We start from the raw sequence: 24,729 nt of genomic DNA, 5'->3' as shown, positions 1-24,729 counted from the left end.
CAACATACTTGGATGGTGTTTATTTATTTATTTTTTATGATTTTATGGTTGTGCATCATTCTCTGTATGCAACGGGTGATGGTGTAACATATGTATTGAGTGAATATCACACCGTCATTATAGTGGGTCCTAAAGATCTTTGACAAAAGAACTCCCTAATCTATATCATTAGTCTAGACTATACACAAAGGGAAAGGGACATGGAGAGCGATATTTGCATGAAAGAAAAGAAATGACAAAAATGCCCTTAATGGTCAACTACATTTCAATTACCTTTTAAAATTAAAAGTTCATGCTCTTAATGCCTCTTACTAGGATTAATAACATTGGTAAAATTAGCCAAATACTGCTCCAGTTATATATAAAATTACGAGACAAGTGAGAACCCTCAATGCACTAAGGTAGAAGAAGAGACTTCAAAATGAAATTCCTCAAATATTATTTTGTGGGCCATTGAATGAAAGCTCCGGATCATTTCATCTTGAAGATTTTCAAGGCAATAACCATCATCACCATTGTGGCCTTTTATATAAATAGCTCGGAACATCACTCCTTGCTTGACCGTCAGACCTCTAATTAATAGAGTACACACTCACTTAAACGACCTCAATTTTAAAGACCAGATGAAAGTAGATTATTTTGTCACACCTTTCAATCTACACAAAAAGAAAGTGGTTTTCTCTTCTCCACAGCATGTTGATTGATATAGACAATCCAAATCATGGCCTTATAGTAGATTGACCTTTGCTCTCCCCTCTAAAAGAATGTGTTTTTCTCTTTTCATGTGAGAGAGGGCCGGTTCTAAAGATCATCCAATGGAGGTGATATTGGGCCAGGTGCAACCCATGGTGGGCCCCTCTGGTCCAATGCTCATGATCCATGTAAATCTGAATTAAATTTCCACCCTAATAAGATATGCAGAATTTCGTGCCAATGTTTTAAAACCTATACCAGAGCTGAGCCGTTTTGGTTAGTGGTACTATCCAAACTAGTTGGATTGCCTGTCCAACTGCGTCAACCCATAGAGTCGTCACGGCCTAATAGCGATACAGGGAAGGATGTGTTGAGGTCGAGCATCGACTTCCTCAAGGGATAACTGTTCAGAATCCACGGAACTTCTCTGGACTCCTCACAGAGATGCCTCGAATCCAAGAGGAGAAGGAGAAAAATAGAAAATAATTTCTAAAAAATTTAGAATAATTTTATTGATAATAAAAAACGAGATTACAACTCTTTAAATAAGGCTATGGACCTTAGGGAGAAGTTTTGGAATCATACTATAACTAAAACTCCTAGAAATCGTGACTTACAATAAATAGTCAACTTACTATTTATAGACAATCGTGATTTCCACTAGACCTCATGGTTTTTGGTCAAAATAATAAGTGTCATATTTGGCTCAACCACGTTATATTCCTAATTATTCTAAGCACTTTTCATGTTGGACGCAACTCCTAAAGCCCAACGGATGAAGAATCATAACCAAACTAAAACATAATATAAATAGTAAAAACGAAATTAAAACGGGATTTCGACCGTTGACTTGACGATATTTCGCAAATTCGACGTGGATAACCTGACATAGTGTTCACAACCCTAAGTGTAGGGTCGCGATGTAGTAATAACTCGGTAAGACCGAGGTCGAATCCACATGGACTAAACTTATATGTATTCTGAAAATAACTAGAATTAAAAAAAAAAAAATCTAAATTGAAATATGAATAATTGAGAGTAATGATGAATAATGTTGATTAAAAGTTATGAATTTAAAAGTGAGAACTAAACTAGGGTGCCAAGGATCCACTTGTAGCTATCAAGATGCAACCTTACTTGATTCAATGAACACAATTGGAATCGGAGTCCTATCCTATCCAATTGGAAGATAAAACAATTTAAATTAAATTTGAACTTTTCATTGACCTAATTTTTAATGGAGGAGAATTGTGATGATTGAAAGGGATCTATCACCCTACTATGCCCAAGAGACGATGGTGAATGATAGGATTTACCAATCTCATAATTTCAAAATAGGAAAAGAAGTTATCTATAGAAAACTGAAAATATTCCTTTAATATCAAACTAGAAATCAATGAGGTCCAATAAGAACAAGAATTAAAGCAAGATAATTATCTAAACATGCTACAAACTTTATCTCTTAGCCCTAGCTAAGAGGTTTAGCCAGCTATAGACATGATTGAAATCAAATCTCTTAAACAAAGCATGAAAAATAAACTAGGGAAGAATAAAAACTCTTTGGTGGCTGCTCCACTTTAACGCCCCGGTTTTTGGAACTCGAGTATATGACTCGTTTTCCAAAAACTTGAGTGTTAGCCTTCAAAATTCAGTGTAAATTTGAACCGCTCATCATTAATCAGAGTTAACAGCAAATGTTGGCGGAATAAACCATGCATTGTATAAAAACATTCTGATCATCACAAAATTTCAAATGTAGCGCCCATACAGGACTTATACAATCCCAAATAACAAAATTCATTATATAAAGATAGAAATCTATCATCTAATGATGGAGCTCAATATGGGCCGAAGGGACCTCATCTAGCTCCTCAGCTACTTGATCTGCTCTAGTGACCTAGTGAACGGCATCAGCTCTCTCTATACCTGCATCAACTGTTATGGTTTGATAGCGTTAATGGCTATCGTAGTGGGGAGTACCCTCTAAGATTACACACTCATCATTCATAATCCAGCATAAATCACAATATATGAGAAGAGACGTATTAAATAATGCAATTTAAAATCATGATTATATATTTAGAAATAAGCTAGTTAACATAATTTCAACATTAAGGAAATGTATTAGAAATCGCAATGCAAGTGGACATGTTTAGATAGTCAAATAATCAATCATACAAACTTCGCAAAATAGTTAGAAAATCAAGCTTTAAACCTCTTCTTCACCCAGAAATCATATCATATGTCGACATTGCAAGATGGCTAGAAAATCGATAAGCAAACTTCAGCTCCACCCAAAAATCACAATACGACTGAACACCGAAAGATGAAGAGAGAATTAACATACAAACATTTACTTCACCCAAAAATTATATTGTACGTGAACATGATAAGATGGTTAGTAAATCGATAAGTGAACTCCCGCTCCACCAGGAAATCATAGTACGACTGAACACCGCAAGATGAAGAGAGAATCAACATATAAAATCTAGACCACTCATAAATCATATCGTATGTGAACACCGCAAGATGGCTAGAAAATCGATAAACGAACTCCCGCTCCACCCGGAAATTACAATACGACTGAACACAGCAAGATGACTAGAAAACCAACATACAAAACTCTACTTCACCCAGAAATCATATTGTATGTGAACACTGTAAGATGGCTAGAAAATTGACAAGCGAATTTCAGCTCCACTCGTAAATCACCATACGATTGAACATCGTAAAATGAAGAGAGAATCAACATACAGACTTTAAACCACCCAAAAATCATATCGTATGTAAACACCGCAAGATGACTAGAAAATCGATAAGCGAATTCCTATTCCACCTGGAAATCATAATACGACTGAACACCGCAAGATGACTAGAAAGCAACAAGATATGAGAATTTAACCAACAAGCCACAAAAGGGCACCAATAATCCATCAAAGCCATGAGGGCAAATATGCGGTCCAAGCCGTGTAAGGCAAATATGCGATCCAAGCCGTGTAAGGTAAATAGGGACTGCAAGATGGTGGGTCCCTTTCAAGTTCCATTCAACCCATCAAATAATTGCGAATAACAAACATCCAATTAATTAATAGGTGATGCATATGAAAATAGCATGTGAACATTAATTATTTATGCTTGCTAAAAATTAAAGAGACATGCCCATTATCTCACTCAGGAATCAATTGTACAACATATTAACATATTCGCATAGTAAGATAAGTAACTAAATCAAGTAACTTAGGATATATTAAATGGGAGGGATTAAGGCATCATTAAAGATTAGATTAATAAATTTCAGTGGGAAGCTCAAAGGGTGAGTCCTCACCTTTACTTCAACTAAGAACTAAAGATCTCCAAGCTTAACTATGGAAACTACAACAAAAACATGGGAATAAGCTTTTAGAACAACTTAAACAACCTAGAATTTAATAACTCAATGAATTAATTAGATTTTACCTAAGCTTTGATTTCAAACAAGCCCCGAACTTGGTAGAGACCGACTGAGTCAACTCGGCAATGACTCGAACACAACAGTCCTGCCCAAACCCTTCTCTCTCTATCTTCTCTCTTCCAACTGGAATTTCAGCCAAGCCTATACCGGGCCTAGCTCAACCCGTTTGGACTCAAATAGAGTTTGAGTGAACACATTGGGGCCGCAACTCAGCCCGACTCGATGAAGTTCAACCGAGCCAACTCGGTTGGTTGTTGCTGGTGGTGAACAACTACCCCTCCCTACCTTTCTTCCTTTCCTTCTTCCTTCTTTTCTCCCTTTCTTCTTCTTGCTGGAACGTCCAGCAGTAACCCCGACCTAAGCCAAGGCCTCTGTTCTTGCTGAATACTCAACCGGGTCGAGTCAGCGAGTTAGCTTGACTTAGCATTGTTATCCCCTCTCTTCTTCTTCATCTACTCCTCTTTTCCTCCTTTTTGGACCAGAAGACATCTGGAATGGGCCGAGCCAGGCATGCGCAAACCGTGCCCTAAAACTCAACTGAGTCAACCAGGTGCAATAGCCTACGACTCCAGCTCAAGCCCGCCTTTCTCTCTTGTTTATCTTTTCTTCTCCTTCTGCTCTAATTACGAGACAAGTGAGAACCCTCAATGCACTAAGGTAGAAGAAGAGACTTCAAAATGAAATTCCTCAAATATTATTTTGTGGGCCATTGAATGAAAGCTCCGGATCATTTCATCTTGAAGATTTTCAAGGCAATAACCATCATCACCAATGTGGCCTTTTATATAAATAGCTCAGATCATCACTTCTTGCTTGACCGTAAGACCTCTAATTAATAGAGTACACACTCACTTTAACGACCTCAATTTTAAAGACTAGATGAAAGTAGATTATTTGGTCACACCTTTCAATCTACACAAGAAGAAAGTGGTTTTCTCTTCTCCACAGCATGTTGATTGATATAGACAATCCAAATCATGGCCTTATAGTAGATTGACCTTTGCTCTCCCCTCTAAAAGAATGTGTTTTTCTCTTTTCATGTGAGAGAGGGCCGGTTCTAAAGATCATCCAATGGAGGTGATATTGGGCCAGGTGCAACCCATGGTGGGCCCCTCTGGTCCAATGCTCATGATCCATGTAAATCTGAATTAAATTTCCACCCTAATAAGATATGCAGAATTTCGTGCCAATGTTTTAAAACCTATACCAGAGCTGAGCCGTTTTGGTTAGTGGTACTATCCAAACTAGTTGGATTGCCTGTCCAACTGCGTCAACCCATAGAGTCGTCACGGCCTAATAGCGATACAGGGAAGGATGTGTTGAGGTCGAGCATCGACTTCCTCAAGGGATAACTGTTCAGAATCCACGGAACTTCTCTGGACTCCTCACAGAGATGCCTCGAATCCAAGAGGAGAAGGAGAAAAATAGAAAATAATTTCTAAAAAATTTAGAATAATTTTATTGATAATAAAAAACGAGATTACAACTCTTTAAATAAGGCTATGGACCTTAGGGAGAAGTTTTGGAATCATACTATAACTAAAACTCCTAGAAATCGTGACTTACAATAAATAGTCAACTTACTATTTATAGACAATCGTGATTTCCACTAGACCTCATGGTTTTTGGTCAAAATAATAAGTGTCATATTTGGCTCAACCACGTTATATTCCTAATTATTCTTAAGCTACTAGATTAATAACATGTTGGAAACAAATGAATAATTTCCATAAGATCAAGTGGTTCTAAAGACAATCCATTTCACAGAAATCTTACTAAGAGAAGAAATTTTCAAGGCAATAACCATCATCACCATTGTGGCCTTTTATATAAATAGCTCGGAACATCACTCCTTGCTTGACCGTCAGACCTCTAATTAATAGAGTACACACTCACTTAAACGACCTCAATTTTAAAGACCAGATGAAAGTAGATTATTTTGTCACACCTTTCAATCTACACAAAAAGAAAGTGGTTTTCTCTTCTCCACAGCATGTTGATTGATATAGACAATCCAAATCATGGCCTTATAGTAGATTGACCTTTGCTCTCCCCTCTAAAAGAATGTGTTTTTCTCTTTTCATGTGAGAGAGGGCCGGTTCTAAAGATCATCCAATGGAGGTGATATTGGGCCAGGTGCAACCCATGGTGGGCCCCTCTGGTCCAATGCTCATGATCCATGTAAATCTGAATTAAATTTCCACCCTAATAAGATATGCAGAATTTCGTGCCAATGTTTTAAAACCTATACCAGAGCTGAGCCGTTTTGGTTAGTGGTACTATCCAAACTAGTTGGATTGCCTGTCCAACTGCGTCAACCCATAGAGTCGTCACGGCCTAATAGCGATACAGGGAAGGATGTGTTGAGGTCGAGCATCGACTTCCTCAAGGGATAACTGTTCAGAATCCACGGAACTTCTCTGGACTCCTCACAGAGATGCCTCGAATCCAAGAGGAGAAGGAGAAAAATAGAAAATAATTTCTAAAAAATTTAGAATATTTTGATTGATGATGAAAAACAAGTTCACAACTCTTTAAATAAGGCTATGAACCGCAGGGAGAAGTTTCGGAATCATACTATAACTAAAACTCCTAGAAATCGTGACTTACTATAAATCTTAAAGTTAATTACTATTTATAGACACTCGTGATTTCCACTAGACCTCATGGTTTTCGGCCAAAATAATAAGTGTCATATTTGGCTCAACCACGTTATATTCCTAATTATTCTAAGCAATAGAAAAACGAAATTAAAGGGATTACCTTATTGGATTTCGCAAATTCGCTGGATACGACTTTTAAACCCTAAGTGGCGCGATGTTATAGGTAAGCTCGAGTCGATCCACATGGACTAACTTATATTATTCAAAATAACTAGTGTTAACTTCAAAAAAATCTCAATTGAAATAGAATATTGAGACCGTAATCATTGAATACGAGTTGATTACAAAGTATGAATTTAAGGGGAATAAACCAGGTGCCAAGTCCATTGTATATCAAATGAACCTTACTTGATTCATAACTACAATTGAAATCGAGTCCTATACAACTTATCCAATTGGAAGATAAAACAATTCTAAATTAAGATTTGAATTTTCATTGACCTAATGTTTAATGGAGGTCAGAATTGTGATGTTGAAAGGGACTTCTTATCACCTATCTACCATGCCCAAGAGACGATGGTGAATGATAGGATTTACCAATTCGCGCACGCAAGGTAGCTAGCGAAACTATTCCGAAAATGAAAATATTCCATTTCTCTTTCACTGGGTTGAGGTCCAATAAGAACAAGAATTAAAGCAAGATAATTATCTAAACATGCTACAAACTTTATCTCTTAGCCCTAGCTAAGAGGTTTAGCCAGCTATAGACATGATTGAAATCAAATCTCTTAAACAAAGCATGAAAAATAAACTAGGGAAGAATAAAAACTCTTTGGTGGCTGCTCCACTTTAACGCCCCGGTTTTTGGAACTCGAGTATATGACTCGTTTTCCAAAAACTTGAGTGTTAGCCTTCAAAATTCAGTGTAAATTTGAACCGCTCATCATTAATCAGAGTTAACAGCAAATGTTGGCGGAATAAACCATGCATTGTATAAAAACATTCTGATCATCACAAAATTTCAAATGTAGCGCCCATACAGGACTTATACAATCCCAAATAACAAAGTTCAGTAAATAAAGATAGAAAACTATCGACTAATGATGGAGCTCAGCATGGGCCGTAGGGACCCCGTCTAGCTCCTTAGCTACTCGATCTGCTCTAGTGACCGAGTGAACGGTATTGGCTCGCTCTACACTTGCATCAACTGTTACGGTTTGATAGCGTCAATGACTATCGTAGTGAAGAGTACCCTCTAAGATTACACACTCATCATTCATAATCCAGCATAAATCACAATATATGAGAAGAGATATGTTAAATAATGCAATTTAAAGTCATGATCATATATTCAGAAATAAGATAGTTAACATAATTTCAACATTAAGAAAATGTAATAGAAATCGCAATGCAAGTGGACGTGTCCAGATAGTCCAATAATCAATCATACAAACTCTGCAAAATGGCTAGAAAATCAAACTTTAAACTTTTACTTTATCCTAAAATCATATTGTATGTGAACACTGCAAGATGACTAGAAAACCGATAAGCGAACTTTAGCTCCACCCAGAAATCACAATACGACTGAACATCGCAAGATGAAGAGAGAATTAACATACAAACATTTACTTCACCCGGAAATCATACGTACGTGAACACCGCAAGATGGTCAGAAAATCGATAAGCGAACTCTTGCTCCACCCGAAAATCACAGTACGACTGAACACCGCAAGATGAATAAACAATTAACATACAAACTCTAGACCACCCGAAAATCATATCGTATGTAAATACCGCAAGATGACTAGAAAATCGATAAGCGACCTCCCGCTCCACTTGAAAATCACAGTACGACTGAACACTGCAAGATGCCTAGAAAACCAACATACAAAACTCTACTTCACCCAGAAATCATATCATATGTGAACACCACAAGATAGGTAGAAAATTGATAAGCGAACTTCAGCTCTACCTAAAAATCATCATATGATTGAACACCGCAAGATGAAGAGAAATCAACATACAGACTTTAAACCACCCAAAAATCATATCGTATGTAAACACCGCAAGATGACTAGAAAATCGATAAGCGAATTCCTATTCCACCTGGAAATCATAATACGACTGAACACCGCAAGATGACTAGAAAGCAACAAGATATGAGAATTTAACCAACAAGCCACAAAAGGGCACCAATAATCCATCAAAGCCATGAGGGCAAATATGCGGTCCAAGCCGTGTAAGGCAAATATGCGATCCAAGCCGTGTAAGGTAAATAGGGACTGCAAGATGGTGGGTCCCTTTCAAGTTCCATTCAACCCATCAAATAATTGCGAATAACAAACATCCAATTAATTAATAGGTGATGCATATGAAAATAGCATGTGAACATTAATTATTTATGCTTGCTAAAAATTAAAGAGACATGCCCATTATCTCACTCAGGAATCAATTGTACAACATATTAACATATTCGCATAGTAAGATAAGTAACTAAATCAAGTAACTTAGGATATATTAAATGGGAGGGATTAAGGCATCATTAAAGATTAGATTAATAAATTTCAGTGGGAAGCTCAAAGGGTGAGTCCTCACCTTTACTTCAACTAAGAACTAAAGATCTCCAAGCTTAACTATGGAAACTACAACAAAAACATGGGAATAAGCTTTTAGAACAACTTAAACAACCTAGAATTTAATAACTCAATGAATTAATTAGATTTTACCTAAGCTTTGATTTCAAACAAGCCCCGAACTTGGTAGAGACCGACTGAGTCAACTCGGCAATGACTCTATACCGGGCCTAGCTCAACCCGTTTGGACTCAAATAGAGTTTGAGTGAACACATTGGGGCCGCAACTCAGCCCGACTCGATGAAGTTCAACCGAGCCAACTCGGTTGGTTGTTGCTGGTGGTGAACAACTACCCCTCCCTACCTTTCTTCCTTTCCTTCTTCCTTCTTTTCTCCCTTTCTTCTTCTTGCTGGAACGTCCAGCAGTAACCCCGACCTAAGCCAAGGCCTCTGTTCTTGCTGAATACTCGACCGGGTCGAGTCAGCGAGTTAGCTTGACTTAGCATTGTTATCCCCTCTCTTCTTCTTCATCTACTCCTCTTTTCCTCCTTTTTGGACCAGAAGACATCTGGAATGGGCCGAGCCAGGCATGCGCAAACCGTGCCCTAAAACTCAACTGAGTCAACATGGTGCAACAACCTACGACTCGAGCTTGAGCCCCCCTTTCTCTCTTGTTTATCTTTTCTTCTCCTTCTGCTCTCTCTCCCTTCTACTCTTCCGACCAGCACCCTAGGCCAGCCAGCGCCTATGTCGAGCTCGTCACGGCAATGAGTTAGGCACGTTGTAGGAACTCAATCCGGCACAATGAGTGTAGAAGAACTCTGCTCGCGACCTCCACTCCTCTCTCCTCTTTTTATCTTCACCCTCACCTTTCTCCTTTTTCTTCTTCTAACTCCTCTTCTCTAGACCAGGCTCGAGCGGACTTGCCCGATAACCCAGCAAAACTTGGTGCGACAGTAAGAAGCGACGCCTTTCTCATTTTCTTTCTTTCCTTTTACTTTTGGAAGGAAACCCTAAAAGGGTGGCATTTATAAGCCACGTTAATCCCCTCCCCGAAATTTCGATCACAACTAATCGTCGATTAGTTAAACTAAGCGAGTTTCAGTCCTTAACATAATGTGAGTGAAATCTCGTTGATCTGATTAAGGCTGCCATGAACGGCTCACATGGTTCCTATTTGACGTTAGGAGTGATCTTCTGGGCTCCTGGTCCACCTAATGGATGGTTTAGATCGGCCAGTGGGACCCATGTATAGTGGTGGGTTTTTTGGTCAATCCGGGAAGAAGTCTTGGACAATCATGGTGGAATTTCAACGGACGATTGATCTGGTGATTTGATGCATATGGATGGTGTGGATAGGTCCCATGATCACCATGGGACCCACAAAATGAACGACCATTAGTGTTTTTCTTAATAGGTTCAGGTTTCAGTTGAGGCAGCGGCGGGAGTTGAAAACTCATGCCATAGTTGATAGAGCCCTAAAAGGGAGGGATGAGATTCACTCAACCGGATGGCTGAGATCTCGGGAGCAAGTTTCACGCGGATTGCCAGCGTGTAAAGGCAAGAAAAACGGATATTTTCTGTTTTTGGAAAAAGAATGGTTGCACTCAGCCCACTTGCGCCCGTGATTATGCCCACACATGTGCTCTTCCTAGTGTGGACCAGGCAATGTTTTGGTCAGACGTGGGTGCTCCATCAGATGGGCGGTTCAGATTGATCCTTTGGGTCGTGATGGTGGGCCATAATTGCGTGAATGTTCAAGCAAATCGAGTTTGTGTTTAATAAATTAGGTCTTATGGTAACGCTCGAGTACTGAAAAGTACGGGGTGTTACAATCTACCCCCCTTAAAAGAATTTCGTCCCGAAATTCAGCATTTCTATCATGAATGTAATCAAGGATATCTTACTACTATGTAAAAGAAATCTCATGATCAAATTATTTAGGCAACATGGAAGGACGGTTATAGTAAGTCTGAACCTGGCCGGGCAATGAGTTTACTAGTATCCTTCTTAATCCCAGTGAGTATCAATCTTCTGCTTGATTAGGGCATTGAGATTATTGTAATCATTAGGATTTAGAATTCACATCAAACCACGCATACTTCGCTTAAACATGGTTCTGTCGATTTGTGTTCTCAATCATTCTAATCATTTGAGATATGTTATTTAATTTTCTATTTTCCCAAGGAATAGGCCTAAACGACTCATTATGCTTTAACATCACAATTTAACTATTTAGGGTGCTATCCTAAAATCTATAATTTAATTATTTCAAATTGTTAAAGTCGTATTACTACACATTCACAGAGCTCTTAATCCTTACTAACTACTCTGTAACTACTAAGGAAGATTTATTAAGATCGTACCTTGGTGGGCTCGCTCAGGGTTGGGTGTATCCAAGGCGTACATGCGATGAGTTCCCCGTTCTCGTGCTTAGGGTTGTGAGGCTTGAGCAGGATTTGAAGAAGCCTGAATTGGTGGCTGAGGTTGTTGTATTGGAGGGAAGATTCTCTCATCTCGTTGTTTCTTGAAACACCACCTTAAGATATGACTCGATTTTCCACAATAGTTGCAAAGCTGATTCTAACTCGAAGAATGGGTTGGGCGAGGTGTGAATTTCACCCTCTTCTCAGGCGCGTGAGATGCAGATGGTGCCGGCCTAGCTTTACTTGCTAAACCTCGAAAAAGAGTACGTGTTTTGGCCATATGCTCGAAGTCCTTTCTATTCGCATGGCTTTGTCCACAATATCAGCGAAGTCAGTAAAGTCGAAGGTGTATAACCTCGACTGAATTTCAGGTTGGAGACCTTCCTTAAACTTCTGCAATTTATATTCCTCATCCTCAACGGCCTTTGGTGCATATCGTGACAATTCATCAAGGCGTGCTTCATATTGAAACACTGTTGTATTCCCTTATTCTAAGTTAAGAAACTCAGATATTTTCTCATGGTGATAGCACAGAGGAAAGTATTTTTCATTGAACCTCTTCTTAAACTCAGCCAGGTCCACTCATGATTAGATGAGATTCTTCTTAGCACGCTTTCTCACCATATATCAGTCTCGCCTTCGAGGGCATAAGTGGCGATAACAACCTTCTAGCGTCCGAACAGCTTAGCGGTTTCGTCATCTTGGCCATTTTATTCAGCTAGTGTTCTGCTAGAACTGGATCTGGTGATCCTGAGAAGGTTGGTGGCTTCAACTTCTGAAATCTTTCAAACATATCTGCCCCACTAATCTCTTCAGTCTTTGAGGCCGATGCATGCATATTTTATTGGAGAGTCTCTAATAATGTGGCGATAGAAGCCTGTTGCTATTGTATAAAGGTAGTCATCTAACTAATAACATCGCTAGGTGGAGCTTCATGTTTCGTATTTGATGGAGGTGTGCCAACAAGATCCGCAGGCGGTTGAGATAGGATAGTTCCCGATGCCGATTCAGGGCTAGTTGGCCAAACTGGAGGTACAGAAGAACACTCAGGACCCTCCTCCCTAACAATCTCGTTTGTCGGCGAAGTTAGCAAATGAAAAGTCTACGATCTTGAACGACGGGATTTTGGGGCCATAATCCTATTAAAAGAAAGGATTTATCATGGTCCTACAATTATCTTAGGGTTATATTTGTGTCCTGAGATGGATCACAAGGGTTTTAAACTTGTGAGTTCTTGAATTTAACTAGACTTTCCACAACATGTAAAATTTATTTTTAAGTTTAATGGCTATCAAAGAGATTTTCATGGGAGCCTAAAATTTTGAATTTCTAGGTTCATGAATTACCTTAACACTAAGGGGTAATTAAACCTACTTTCAAGTCTTTAATTTCTTCAATGCAACTATGGATCATTTGAAGTCATATAGGGCTTGTTTTTTCCCAAGGCCTGGTTTATCTTGACTCACTCTGATACCAACTTGTAACGCCCCAGTTTTTGGAACCCGAGTATATGACTCGTTCTCCAAAAACCTGAGTGTTAGCCTTCAAAATTCAGTGTAAATTTGAACCGTTCATCATTAATCAGAATTAGCAGCAAATGTTGGCGGAATAAACCATGCATTGATTAAAAATATTCTGATCATCACAAAATTCCAAATGTAGCGCCCATATAAGACTTATACAATCTCAAATAACAAAGTTTATTAAATAAAGATAGATACCTATCAACTAATGATGGAGCTCAACATGGGCCGTAGGGACCCCGTCTAGCTCCTCAGCCACCTGATCTGCTTTAGCGACCTAATGAACGGTATCGACTCGCTCTACACCTGCATCAACTATTACGGTTTGATAGCGTTAATGGCTATCACAGTGAGGAGTACCCTCTAAGATTATATACTCATCATTTATAATCCAGCATAAATCACAATATATGAGAAGAGACATATTAAACAATGCAATTTAATGTTATGATCATATATTCAGAAATAAGCTAGTCAACATAATTTCAACATTAAGGAAATGTAATATAAATTGTAATGCAAGTGGATGTGTCCAGGTAGTCAAATAATCAATCATACAAACTCCGCAAAATGGCTAGAAAATCAAACTTTAAACCTCTACTTCACCCGAAAATCATATCATAAGTGAACACCGAAAGATGGCTAGAAAATCGACAAATGAACTTCAGCTCCACCTGGAAATCACAATATGACTGACACTGCAAGATGAAGAGAGAATTAACATACAAACATCTACTTCACTCAGAAATTATAGCATACGTGAACACTGCAAGATGGCTAGAAAATTGATAAGCGAACTCCTGCTCTACCCGAAAATCACAGTATAACTGAACACCGCAAGATGGCTAGAAAATCAACAGACAAAACTCTACTTCACCCGGAAATCATATCGTATGTGAACACCGTAAGATGGTTAGAAAATCGATAAGCGAACTTCAACTCCACCCGAAAATCACTATATGACTGAACACCGTAAGATGAAGAGAAATCAACATACAGACTCTAGACCACCTAAAAATCATATCGTATATGATAACCGTAAGATGGCTAGAAAATCGATAAGCGAACTCCCGCTCCACCCGAAAATCATAATACAACTGAATACCGCGAGATGGTTAAAAAATAACAAGATATTCGAATATAACCAATCAGCCACAAAATGGCACCAATAATCCACCAAAGCCACGAGAGCAAATATGCGGTCCAAGCTATGTAAGACAAATGCGCAATCCAAGCCGTGTAAGGTAAATAGGGACCGCAAGATGGTGGGTTCCTGACAAGTTCCATTTAACCCATCAAATAATCACGAGTAGCAAACATTTAATTAATTAATAGGTGGTGCATATGAAAATAGCATGTGAACATCAATCATTTATGCTTGCTAAAAATTAAAGAGACATGCCCATTATCTAACACACGAATCAATTGTACAACATACTAACATATTTGCATAATAAGATAAGTTACTAAATCAAGTAATTTAGGAGACACTAAATGGGAGGGATTGCGACATCATCTATGAATAGATTAATAAATTTAAGTGGGAAGCTCAAAGGGTGAGTCCTCACCTTTACTTCAACTAAGAACTCAAGATCTCCAAGCTTAGCTATAGAGGCTACAACAAAAACATGGGTATAAGCTTTTAGAACAACTTAAACAACGTAGAATTTAATAACTCAATGAATTGATTAGATTTTACCTAAGCTCAAACAAGCTTGATTTCAAACAAGCCCCGATCTTTCGACTGAGTCAACTCGGCAATGACTCGAACACAACAGTCCTGCCCAAACCCTTCTCTCTTCCAGCTGGAATTTCAGCCAAGCCTAGACCAGGCCTAGCTCAACCCGTTTGGACTCAGATAGAGTTTGAGTGAACACATTGGGGCCGCAACTCAGCCCGACTCGGTGAAGTTCATTGAAAGATGAAAACTAATTGGGATAACTTTAGCAATCTGACGAAATGCTTGTGGCAATTACTACTGAAAAATAAAGAACACTTTTTATTTTTTCAGGGAACAGCGGATGATGTTGTAAGTTGGTCCAATGGTAAGAAGCTTTGGGAGCTTTGTAAAGAGAAGTATGAACCCCTATGGATTAAAGGAGGAAAACACTGTGATTTGGAAAATCATTCAGAATACATAAGCATCTGAAGAAGTTCATCTCGGCCGTTGAAAAATTATCCACCCCTAGAAATGGATCTAATCAGATCACTGATCTTTCAGAGACTCCTCGCACCAGCTCTGAAAAGATCCAGAGTCCCTGGAAAATAAGGTTAGTGCTCGAAATCAGGTTTTATATCAAGAGCCATGATCCATATGAACTCCTTGTACCTTATTATGATGTGAATTTGTGTAGGGTCGATTGCACGGGAACTAAAAATAACCACAATTGGACAAATCACAACCAGACAATTACGGGCACGCAAAGAGTATGTTAATAGTAGAAATGGATTTACTGTCGCTTTTGCACGCCCTCAATTTGAATGGCTGTGATCATCCAGTCGACGTGATATTGGGCCCCTCCTATCCAATACTCACCCTAATAAGGTACATCGAATTCATGCCAATGTTTTAAAAACTGGACCTGAGCCCAGCTGTTTTTGTTGGTTTTACTATCCTAACTAGCCACTGTTCAACTGGGTCAGTGTCATCACGGCCTAATAGTTACATTAGGGTTCTCGGTTGTTGGACCACAAAACCCACTGGGCCGTTTTTGTTAGTGGTCCTATCCAAACTAGTCTACCTCTCTGTCCAACTGGATTAACCCATGGTGTCGTTACGGCCTAATAATCATATAAAGGTGTGTTTGGTTGCACTAAATATTATTAAATTTCAAGATATTTTTGTGCCAAGTTATACTGATTTATCATGATATTTGGTGAGACGGAAGGCACCCTTAATTAAGAATACTAAAAATCAGAAAATTATACAGGGTCGAACGGTTTCTATTGGACAGTTTGATGGTTGGACCACAAAACCCATCTGACTCATGAGGTTCCAATCCAATAACGGGCACACCATACCGAACCGGTCCAGAATGGCCACCGGTTCCTGTCCAAACTAATCCGACCACATCCTTTCTGCTCTGGATTTTAAAACATTGATTTGTTGGGGCCTGCATTTCGTTATTATTATTTTGTTTGATGGTTGGATCGGTAGCTTGCTTTCATGTGATGAAAAAAATTTCTCCTATGTTTACAGAACGACGAGCCAATTTATCCAGCGATTAATCATCAATGGGTCAACATGTGTATGTTCTGTATCTCATTTTTTTCATCGTAATAATAATAGGCCTATCATATGGTTGCATTCTATTTCATCATCATCATCATCATATCACACACACACACACACACATATGCTTTTGTAGATGAATCTTTGTTACAAATTAACAGGAAAGTAAGAAATCGGCTGTGGGTCGGTTAAAACCCCATCCGGTGGGCCGCATCGTGGCACATGTGGAGGTATGCGAGAGATGATCTCAATCACTGAGAGGTGGCCCATGGATGGTGGAGATTGAAGCATTCCCCACTTTCAGGCCGATGTTGCTTTTCATTCAAGGTCGCTTTCTTTGGCATTATCTATTTTTCATGCCTTCTTTACCTTACAACCTGTGGACACCAGTGGTGTGGCCCATCCATCTTGTGACCTCACTATGGATAAGCTGTGGCCCAAAAAGCGCATTGATCATAACCGTGCCTGAGTGGGCCATCAATGATTGAATAATAAATGGACATCATTCTGATAGGACCATCTGTCCAAATCTGTGGTCCAGATCATGTGGGTAGAGGTCACTGTTAATGAGCCTAATCTGTTCTGCAGTTTGGGCTGTCAAGCGACCGGGCCTATCAATTGCTTGTGGTTCGTGGCAGCCGACCACCATACATTTGGCGGTGAATAGTTGAATCCAGGTTCTATATCTGGTCATCCTTCCATGGATGGCCCACCATAGAAAGACTGGACTGATGATAGTATCTCGTGGTTGGAATGGGCTGTGTTTGAGTGGCATGGCCTGCCCGGCCCACCGAAGGTTTGAGGCCAAGATAGCTTGTCAGAGCAAGACCAAACCTGCTGGCAAAACTAGGCCTTGTCCTGACCTGGCCCCAATCCCTATTTACCACATGAATCCTTCTAATTCATTTGTTGATTAGGTGGGCCACAGATGCCCAGATACATTTTAATTTAGGAAAGTTCAACCAAGGGTCTACTTGCCAGATGCATGTGTTGGCTGACTGAGGATTCAAATGGCACATTTGTAGGATGGGATATCAAGTGGGCAAGTCTGAAAATTGATCAGGCCATACGTGCCGAACCCAGGCTTGACCTGTATGTTGTATTTTCACTGGAGAAAATATCTAGTGGGTCATGTGTATGGAATCCTTGCCATGCACATGTTTGCATTTGGACATGTCATCATTCAAATCTCCTATCTGGTCCGTTGATTAGATGCAGTCTAATGTTCTGTCGTTACTGTGCAAAAACAGTAGCAATCAAACGGTTCCAAATATCTGTGACTCGACCTATCTTTAATGAACAGTCATGTCATTCAATTTCTGCAAGCGGGTCCTTACTCATGCCTCAGTGGTAGACTCACAAGAGTTTCAACATGCGGTCATTGGAGTACCCATTGTGGTGCGAGTGTGTGGGTGTGTAAAAAAAAAAAAGAGAAAAAAAAAAAGAAAAAATTTCTGCAAGCCACCGAACGGACGGATTGGATCATCCAATCTGTATGGTTTTTTTCAATGCTGAAAAAACCTAATGGACGGTGCAGATAGCTGGAATGGATATGAAGGATTCCAAATGCAACTACGTGCATGGTAAGGTTACGAAGAACAAAGCCCAGATGGTCATCACTGTTTTCACTACGTGGTTGTATTAGGACGTAGGTGAGAAATAGTGAAATGGCTTTTTAAATCCAATTGAGAGAATGTTAGGATTAAATGGCTTCGTAAAGTCATTTTATAAAAACTGATAAACCCCTTTTAATGGGATTGAGCGTTTTTGGTCGGCTCAGATTGTCTGGTCCACCCCATTGATAGCTATATGAATAGATGTGGGGTCCACTGTGATTTATATATTTTTTCTACTCCGTTCATCCATTTTACTAGATATTTTTAGGGCTTGAGCCCAAAAATGAAACACATTCTAAGCTCAATTGGACCACACGACAAGAAACAGTAAGAATGAAACGTTCACCGTTGAAAAATTCTTGGTGCCACAGAAATTGATGTGTATGATGCACCTGAATATAAATATGGTAATGTTTATCTCTTATAAAAACAAATCATTTATAGATACTATCCGGAAGTCAGTGCAGATCCAAGACTTCCATGGCTACAGGAAGTTTTCAACTGTAAGCACTCAATTCCAACCGTGTTTCGTGTGGAAACGGATAACTAATGAACACGACAGTAGCAAGACTCAAGTTCCACACGTGTTCTATATTTGCGCACGTGCTCTGCATAACATCATAGGGTACACATGCGTGTGGAATTAGCAAACCTCTACATTTTCTTCGTTGAGAGGGGATGTTTCACATTTGGTATAGAAAAAGATTTAGGGTGCGTTTGGTTGCACCAAAGGCGTGTTTGCATGAAATCCGATTGCGTGAATTCTGTTGGGCCCACTGTAAATGTCTGTAGTTTATCCATGCCGTCCATCCATTTTTCCAGCTCATTATAGGGGTTGATAAAAATTGAAGCATATCCAAAGCTCAAATGGATCATACCACAGGAAATAGTGGGAATAATGATTTCTACCGGTGAAACTTTTCTAGGGCCTGCAGTGATGTTTATTTGTCATCCAACCTGTTCATAAGATCACACATGCATGGATGAAGGGAAAACAAAAATATCAGCTTGATCCAAAACTTCTGTGGCCCTCAAGAAATTTTCAATGGTAGACTTTCAAATCACACTGTTTCTTGTGGTGTGGTCCACTTGAGCTTTAGATATGCTTCGTTTTTTTGTTCAAGCCATAGAATTATTTGATAAAATGAATGGATGGAGTGAATAAAATAGATAAATTACTGTGGCCCCCACAGAGTTTACTCAGTATGCAATCCACTTCCCGTTTACATAGGAAGTGATGAACCTATGATAGGCATAACCGCTAACTTCCACTTCAGTTATGGGTTGCATTTTGAAATTATAAAAAAAAGGGGATTTTCACAACAGACTACCTTAATATTTTTGGAATTTTGCATCACAGTACTAATTTTAGGGTTTTTCATTAACACATCTGATTAATTAATGTATTTTCATTTTAGTATCTTCTTTAGATTTTTTTAACATATTACTAAATTGGGATATATCAATTTTAGTTAAAATGTATATTTATTAAGATCCTTAGAGATTTCGCAATCTACTTTCTCATGGTTTAACAAACACCAACCACTTGCAAGTAAAAATATTGTAAAATATGAACAAAATCACCTACAGTTTGAAAATCATGATCATTTTCTAATTATTTTGTTGGTTCAAAATTCCATTGTTGGTATGTGTGTATGGTGCTCAATATGCTAGAGCTATTTATTGTTCAATCTGAAGTGAACACCTATTTCCCAAAGTGCAAAGATAGACAGAGAGACTACAAGTAGTCTTTTATAATCAAGACTTGAAGTAATTAGACTATCCATTCATTTACCTGTAAATTAAATCAAACAATTTGTGAATGAGAGGGTTTGTTTAACTAATGAGCTCTTTTTGTCTTTTAGTCGAAATGATTTTTTTTTTTTTTCTAACCGTGATGATAGAAATGATCCAATTCATATAATGCGAAAGTACAAGGAACTTAGTTATATTAAATTGAAATGAAAATAAAAACTGAAATAATATTCCTCAGTGATCTAGCATTTGTGGCATGGATGGTGAGGCCCTCAATCGAGGTCTTCCTTCGCTTTTGTGATATAGCATAGACGAAGGGATTTATATTATCCAAAAAGAAAAGAAAAAGGTCTTCCTTCTAATCCAATGCTTGGTGTAGATGGAAGCGAATTATATTACAGTTAATATAAGTCAGTCCAACATAATGACGTAGACGAATGAGATTATACTACTCCTATCTTAAAGCCGGTCTAGCGTAGTAGCGTAGATGAATTGTTTAGTCTAAGTTAAACTAAAATAAGTTAAAAAGATACGTAGCATAGTAAATTTAATTTGTGTTTGGTTGGCATGGGCTGAGAGCCTTTCGATCTTTCTCCTATTTAAAGGATTTTAAGATAGTAGCTGGAGAGATATTTTTGTATAGTCACTCTTCACGTCGTTGATGTGGAAATATTCGTTTGGGCTTGAAGACGGTTGTGGCTTATGAAGCAATACTACGTATATTAATCATTTGTTGAGCCCACGTTTTGCTTTTGTTATGTGGATGGGAGTTTCTCTCAAAATGCAATGTGTTGGTGATAGCTATCGCTTTCTCCATGCAAATGAGTATAGTTGGATTTGTTACGTCAGCAAGATACGTGATACGTGTATAATTGCAATAATTAATTAGACTTGCTCTCTTTGGACCACTCATTACTTTACAGTTTCAATAACACTTGGTTGTAAGGTCAGCTGAAATATCCTCCAATTGACGTCTCTTATTAAAATATTGCCGCAACATAGCAATATCTAAGTCACCGGATCAACAAATCCATGGTCTAGCAGCGCTCTTTTTCACTTTGGATTTGCATTTCGTTGAGCAGGCATTTCATGTTCTATGTATTAAGAGCCATGACATGAGGCCCACCAGCATAAACTGATCAATCCAACAAAATGTACACATCCATTCGTGGAGCATTATATCATTTCCGGTATTACAACACGTTTCATTTATTTTGGAAACATACATGAAAAAAGCTATATGGATTCATTTATTTTAGAAACATACATGAAAAAAAGCTAAGGGAATGGTAGAATATTAAGGTTGTTGTGCAGATTACTAGTTGGCGGGGGAGACAGGTGGTGGGGGATAGATGGAGGGCGAGGAAACTGGAGGAAGAGATTGGTGGGGGATATATGGAGGGTTAGGCAGGTGGAGGTGGAGGCTGGGGATAACGCGTAGCCTATTACCAAATGGAGTAGGAGGCGGTATTCCAGATACTCGATTGACTGAGAACTCCATTCCCCTTCTATGTGTTGCAATCCCTAAAAAAACAAAAAAAAAAACAAATAAATAGATATATATAGGCTTCATAAGGGGCCCTTACTCATGCCCAGAGCTGGGCATCGAGTTGAGTCGGACCAGGTTAGGGCTTACCAAATGCCGACTTGATCCGGTTTTGAAATAGGCCTGACCCGAACTCAAACCAACTCAGTACGGAGTCCAGCATGCTTGACCCAATCCGAGTCCGGGTCTGGCCTGGACTAATTCAAACTGAGTCTGACCTGGTCACAAGTACCAAGTTGGCACTGAGTTGAGTCAAGTACAATGGATATTCACGGGTTGAAATAACCACCTAAAGCCTAGATTCACTTGCCATAATTGCAGCCTCTCCATCAGCTGCACGGCATCTTAGATCTGAAATGTCAAATTTGAGTTTTTTTTTTTTTTAAAAATAAATATATATGTATGAGTGGAGTTTCGAATCGAGTCGAGTCAGTACTAAGTTGGATTTTGGGTTGAGTTGAGTCGAGTTATTGGGTGACTCGAACTCAACTCGGTTTGAGTTTGGATTGGATGAAGTCAACTTGATTCAGATAGACTCACCCACTCGGTTCGAATCGAGTCAGATCTAAACAAGTCCGACGAGTTGAGTTTGTCGAGTCAAGTCGTCTCATGCCCGGCTCCACTCATACATGTGTGGTAGACTCGCAAAAGTTTCAACATGAGGTCATGGGTTTGAGTACCCATTGTGGTGAAATCCTACTGTGGTGTAGGCCAAGATAATAATATGCTGATCTTGACCTTCGTTTGTGGCCCACTAAATAAATGGCTCATCCATATGGAGCCATTCATATGATAGGCTACCAAGTTGACAGGACATAGCCTAAGAATTGTTGTGATTGGAGAATCTTGGCCATTTGATTGGTGCATTCTACCCACTAACTTAAGGTTTTATTATTTATTTATGTATTTTATTTCTAACAACTGCCAACAGTTTCTACGATTGTGAAATAACCTCTTGCCCTTAAAATTATTAACCATATAGGCACTTGCAGTGACAGTTAAAGCTGACTCGTTTAGACCCGATTTGATCAGAACCAAGTGGGTGAGTCAATTCAAATTGAGTAGACTTCATCCAATCCGAACTCAAACCGAGTTGAGTTCGAATCACCTAGTAACTCGACTCGACTTGACCTGGAGTACAACTCGATACTGACTTGACTTGATCCAAAACTCAATTCGTACATATATATATTAACAAAAAGAACTCAAATTTAATGTTTAAGATCTGAGATGCCGTGTAGCTGATAAAGAGGTTGCAATTTTGGCAAGTGCACCTAGGTTTTGAGTTGTGATTTCAGCCTATGGATATCCGCTGCAGCCAACTCGATTTAGTGCCGGCTCAACCCGACTCGGTCCAGATAAGTCTGGCCTGACTCGGACATGGATCGGGTCAGGCATGCTTGACTTGATACCGAGTTGGGTCAAGTTTGGGTCAGGTCTATTTCAAAACCAGATCGAGTCAGGTCAGCCCTAACTCAGTCTGACTCGACTCAATGCCCAACTCTAGTAATAGTTTAACTGTTTTGTATGTATTATTTTATATATTTAAAATAACAACATCACCCTTATTAAAACTCCAAAGGGGCTACCATGATGTATGACATTTATCCACACTGTCTATTCATTTTTCCATGAGTTAAAAAATGAGGCATATCTAAGGCTCAAGTAGACCACATACAAGAAGCAGCGGTGCCAATGATCCATTGTTGAAATATTCTCCATATTTTTGCCTACTGCAATGTTTATCTGTCATCTAGCCTGCTCATAAGGTAATATAGACCTAGATGAACGAAAAACACAAATATCAGCTTCATCCAAAACTTTTGTGAGCCTAAGAAGTTTCAATGGTAAGTGTTTAATCTTCAATTTGTGGTCTACTTGAGCCTTGGATCTGCCTCAGTTTTGGGTTCTAACCTAAAGTGATATGGGAAAATGGATGGATAGTGTGGATAAGGGTTAAGCCCCACCCTATCTTGGAAGAGGCAGGGGGGTACCCAGAAAGTCTCCCACTCCCTTGGTCTCTTCTTCCCTTTCTTTTGACTATACATGGTTCACTAGAGCTTTGGATATGCCTTATTCTTTTGTGTTTTTAGTCCACTTGAGCTTTGGATCTATTGAAGGAGAAACGGTCAAGGGGACGCATCATCCACCGGGGATGTAGCTCGTCCTTATCTCTCCACGTAGCTCGTCCTTATCTCTCCACATAGCTCGTCCTTATCTCTCTTTTATTTTCTTATTTTACTTTATTTCCTTCTTAGATAAGGGTTGTATTTTAGTATAAATAATATAGAGATTGAGGGCATTACTCAATTCTTTCCTCATTCAAAGTTTCAACATGGTATCAAAGCAATTTTGATCCATTGCTTCCTAAACCCTAATCTCTGAACCTCTCATCACCACCACCACAACCGCCCCACCACTGCCTACCTTCACAACCCCTCTTTTATTTTTATTTTTTTTTAAATTTTGCGCTTTTTATAGTTTGGCTGGCCGTCCCTTATATGGCCAGCATGGTGGTTCTTTAAAAAAAACAATCAATTTTTTCTTTAACTTCTTCTCCCTAAACTCATTATCCATTTTTTTCTCTACATGGCTCTATCAAAGGACTCCAACGATTCTATTTCATCTCCTCTTGATGTTGATCTCAGACACTCTGAGAATCTAGGTCTGAAGATCACACCATCTCCTCTCACTGGTCCCAACTTTCTACAATGGCAACTGGCTGTTCGTATCTTTATCGGTGGCAAGCGTAAACTTGGCCACATCACTGGGACCCTTCCTCGTCCTGATGATGGAGATCCAAAACAGGCGGATTGGGAATCAGATGACATGATTGTCATGGCTATGGAACTTCATGGATGACAATGTCCGGAGTGGCCTTCTCTTCTTAAAGACAACAAAAGAAATTTGGGAAACTGTCTGCGAACTCTACAACGATGCACACAACATGACCCGCATATTCTAGTTGGAGAAGGAGATTGCATCTCTCCAACAAAATGACAAGAGCCTCACAAAGTATTATGCCAAACTTCATAGTTTATGGGAGGAACTAGCCTACCATGACGAGGAGGATACTTATTGTACTCGCGATATGGTTCTTTTCAAGAAATGGCAAGAGCGACGCCGGATCTTCAAGTTTTTAGACAGTTTGAATGATGAATATGACACACTCAGGCAACAAATTATCCATAACGCTGAGTCCATGACATTGAATCAAGCGTATGCTATTCTAGCCAGAGAAGAGAAGAGGAAGCATGTTATGACTCCATCCATCGTGATCACTCAGTCTGCCTTACAGGCTAATGTTTGTAC

The 24,729-nt window shown here is 39.1% G+C and overlaps 2 protein-coding genes across 5 annotated transcripts in view; one reads left to right on the top strand and one right to left on the bottom strand.

Annotated features, from left to right (window-relative positions):
* The window catches only part of LOC131258084 (uncharacterized), a 173,187-nt gene that overhangs the window by 31,189 nt on the left and 117,269 nt on the right, over positions 1 to 24,729 (top strand). The window contains exon 8 of one of the 3 annotated variants that reach the window (XR_009177861.1): positions 16,637 to 16,761. Coding sequence is in view for 1 of the 3 variants with exons in the window: in XM_058259143.1 (XP_058115126.1) it covers positions 15,280 to 15,417 (138 nt within the window). In the remaining 2 variants the exon portion in view is untranslated. Of the gene's footprint in view, positions 1 to 15,279; positions 15,433 to 16,636; positions 17,014 to 24,729 lie in introns of those variants that run through there. The other 2 variants (XM_058259139.1, XM_058259143.1) reach the window with 2 other exon arrangements.
* Positions 1 to 24,729, bottom strand: part of LOC131258087 (leucine-rich repeat extensin-like protein 3) — a 34,971-nt gene that overhangs the window by 4,128 nt on the left and 6,114 nt on the right. Inside the window, exon 2 of one of the 2 annotated variants that reach the window (XM_058259150.1) lies at positions 21,013 to 21,395. The exons of the other annotated variant lie outside the window; for it this stretch is intronic. Within the exon in view, the coding sequence (XP_058115133.1) occupies positions 21,190 to 21,395 (206 nt within the window). The 3' untranslated portion in view covers positions 21,013 to 21,189. Of the gene's footprint in view, positions 1 to 21,012; positions 21,396 to 24,729 lie in introns of those variants that run through there. 2 annotated transcript variants of the gene reach the window in all.

The sequence above is a fragment of the Magnolia sinica genome, chromosome 10 (genome assembly GCF_029962835.1).
Source record: "Magnolia sinica isolate HGM2019 chromosome 10, MsV1, whole genome shotgun sequence".
NCBI classification, from domain to species: Eukaryota; Viridiplantae; Streptophyta; class Magnoliopsida; order Magnoliales; family Magnoliaceae; genus Magnolia; species Magnolia sinica.
This window is presented reverse-complemented; position numbering and strand designations above follow the sequence as displayed.